Source organism: Oncorhynchus keta, chromosome 14, assembly GCF_023373465.1.
Source record: "Oncorhynchus keta strain PuntledgeMale-10-30-2019 chromosome 14, Oket_V2, whole genome shotgun sequence".
Taxonomy (NCBI): domain Eukaryota; kingdom Metazoa; phylum Chordata; class Actinopteri; order Salmoniformes; family Salmonidae; genus Oncorhynchus; species Oncorhynchus keta.
Genome location: NC_068434.1, coordinates 7,285,214 through 7,287,713, shown reverse-complemented (window position 1 = coordinate 7,287,713; position 2,500 = coordinate 7,285,214). Strand labels below are relative to the sequence as shown.

The 2,500-nt window shown below is 38.6% G+C and overlaps 1 protein-coding gene across 1 annotated transcript in view; it reads left to right on the top strand.

The window, feature by feature from the left end:
* LOC118380010 (extracellular matrix organizing protein FRAS1-like) overlaps positions 1-2,500 on the top strand; it is a 423,703-nt gene that overhangs the window by 376,219 nt on the left and 44,984 nt on the right. Inside the window, 1 exon segment of the mRNA XM_052462665.1 lies at positions 935-1,075. Within this exon segment, the coding sequence (XP_052318625.1) occupies positions 935-1,075 (141 nt within the window).

Genomic DNA, 2,500 nt, shown 5'->3' with positions numbered 1-2,500 from the left:
AGGTGTCTTTAGGTAGATATCAGGTGTCTTTAGGTAGATAACAGGTGTCTTTAGGTAGATAACAGTGTTCTGTATGGTGTCTTTAGGTAGATAACAGTGTTCTGTATGGTGTCTTTAGGTAGATAACAGTGTTCTTTCTGTATGGTGTCTTTAGGTAGATAACAGTGTTCTGTATGGTGTCTTTAGGTAGATAACAGTGTTCTGTATGGTGTCTTTAGGTAGATAACAGTGTTCTGTATGGTGTCTTTAGGTAGATAACAGTGTTCTGTATGGTGTCTTTAGGTAGATAACAGTGTTCTGTATGGTGTCTTCAGGTAGATAACAGGTGTCTTTAGGTAGATAACAGGTGTCTTTAGGTAGATAACAGGTGTATTTAGGTAGATAACAGTGTTCTGTATGGTGTCTTTAGGTAGATAACAGTGTTCTGTATGGTGTCTTTAGGTAGATAACAGTGTTCTGTATGGTGTCTTCAGGTAGATAACAGGTGTCTTTAGGTAGATAACAGGTGTCTTTAGGTAGATAAACAGGTGTCTTTAGGTAGATAACAGTGTTCTGTATGGTGTCTTTAGGTAGATAACAGTGTTCTGTATGGTGTCTTCAGGTAGATAACAGTGTTCTGTATGGTGTCTTTAGGTAGATAACAGTGTTCTGTATGGTGTCTTCAGGTAGATAACAGTGTTCTGTATGGTGTCTTTAGGTAGATAACAGTGTTCTTTCTGTATGGTGTCTTCAGGTAGATAACAGTGTTCTGTACGGTGTCTTTAGGTAGATAACAGGTGTCTTCAGGTAGATAACAGTGTTCTGTACGGTGTCTTTAGGTAGATAACAGGTGTCTTCAGGTAGATAACAGGTGTCGTTAGGTAGATAACAGGTGTCGTTAGGTAGATAACAGGTGTCGTCAGGTAGATAACAGTGTTCTGTATGGTGTCTTCAGGTTGCCCAGACGTTCTACATCACCATCCGGCCGGTGGATGACTCGCTCCCCCTGCTGGTGGTTCCTGGGATGAAGGTTCAGGAGGGGGTCAGGAAGACCATCACTGAGTTTGAACTGAAAGCCACTGACGCTGACACAGAGGTGGAGTAGGACAGGCTGTCTGACCATTCACTATACACAGTCTGTGTTCACTAGCAGTAAACTAACCTACAGTGCCTTGAAAAATGATTTACCTCCTTTCTGATTTTCTCTATTTTGGCCTATTTTTGATACCGAATTTTATCAGATCTTCAACCCAAACCTAATATTAGATAAAGGGAACCTGAGTAAATAAAAAATAAAAAAATAGAATAAATCATATTTTATTTATTTAATTGACAATGTCATGCAACATCCAATTCACCTTTTTTTTAAGTCATGTGGAGGAATATTGGCCCACTTTTGCATGAAGAACTGCTTTACCTCAGTGACATTCTTGGGCTTTCAAACTGCTCGTTTCACAACATATCAATTGTGATTAGGTCCAAGACTTCAAACGCGTTGCTTTTTCTTTGCCATTTTCATATAGACTTGATTGTGTGTTTTGAAATATTGTCTTGCTGCATGACTCAGCTTTCTCTTCAGCTCACGGACATATTACCTGACATTCTCCTGTAGAATTCTCTGACACAGAGAACAATTCATGGTTCCTTCTATTAAGTCGTCCAGGTCCTGAGGCAGCAAAGGATCCCAAAACCATCTCTACCACCGTTGGAATGGGTTTCTCACTGTGGAATTAACGCCAGTTACAATGGAACTCATATCGTGTCCAAAAAATGTTGACTCAAATTTGCCGAAAAGCACCTGGGTGAACATGTTCTATAGACAGGAAGAATGTTCTATAGACAGGAAGAATGTTCTATAGACAGGACGAATGTTCTATAGACAGGACGAATGTTCTATAGACAGGACGAATGTTCTATAGACAGGAAGAATGTTCTATAGACAGGAAGAATGTTCTATAGACAGGAAGAATGTTCTATAGAGAGGAAGAATGTTCTATAGACAGGAAGAATGTTCTATAGACAGGAAGAATGTTCTATAGAGAGGAAGAATGTTCTATAGACAGGAAGAATGTTCTATAGACAGGAAGAATGTTCTAGAGACAGGATGAATGTTCTAGAGACAGGAAGAATGTTCTAGAGACAGGAAGAATGTTCTAGAGACAGGAATAATATAATAATAATAATAATAATAATAATAATAATAATAATAATAATAAGGAAGAATGTTCTAGAGACAGGACGAATGTTCTAGAGACAGGAAGAATGTTCTAGAGACAGGAAGAATGTTCTAGAGACAGGGAGAATGTTCTAGAGACAGGAAGAATGTTCTAGAGACAGGAAGAATGTTCTATAGACAGGACGAATGTTCTATAGACAGGACGAATGTTCTATAGACAGGACGAATGTTCTATAGACAGGAAGAATGTTCTATAGACAGGAAGAATGTTCTATAGACAGGAAGAATGTTCTATAGAGAGGAAGAATGTTCTATAGACAGGAAGAATGTTCTATAGACAGGACG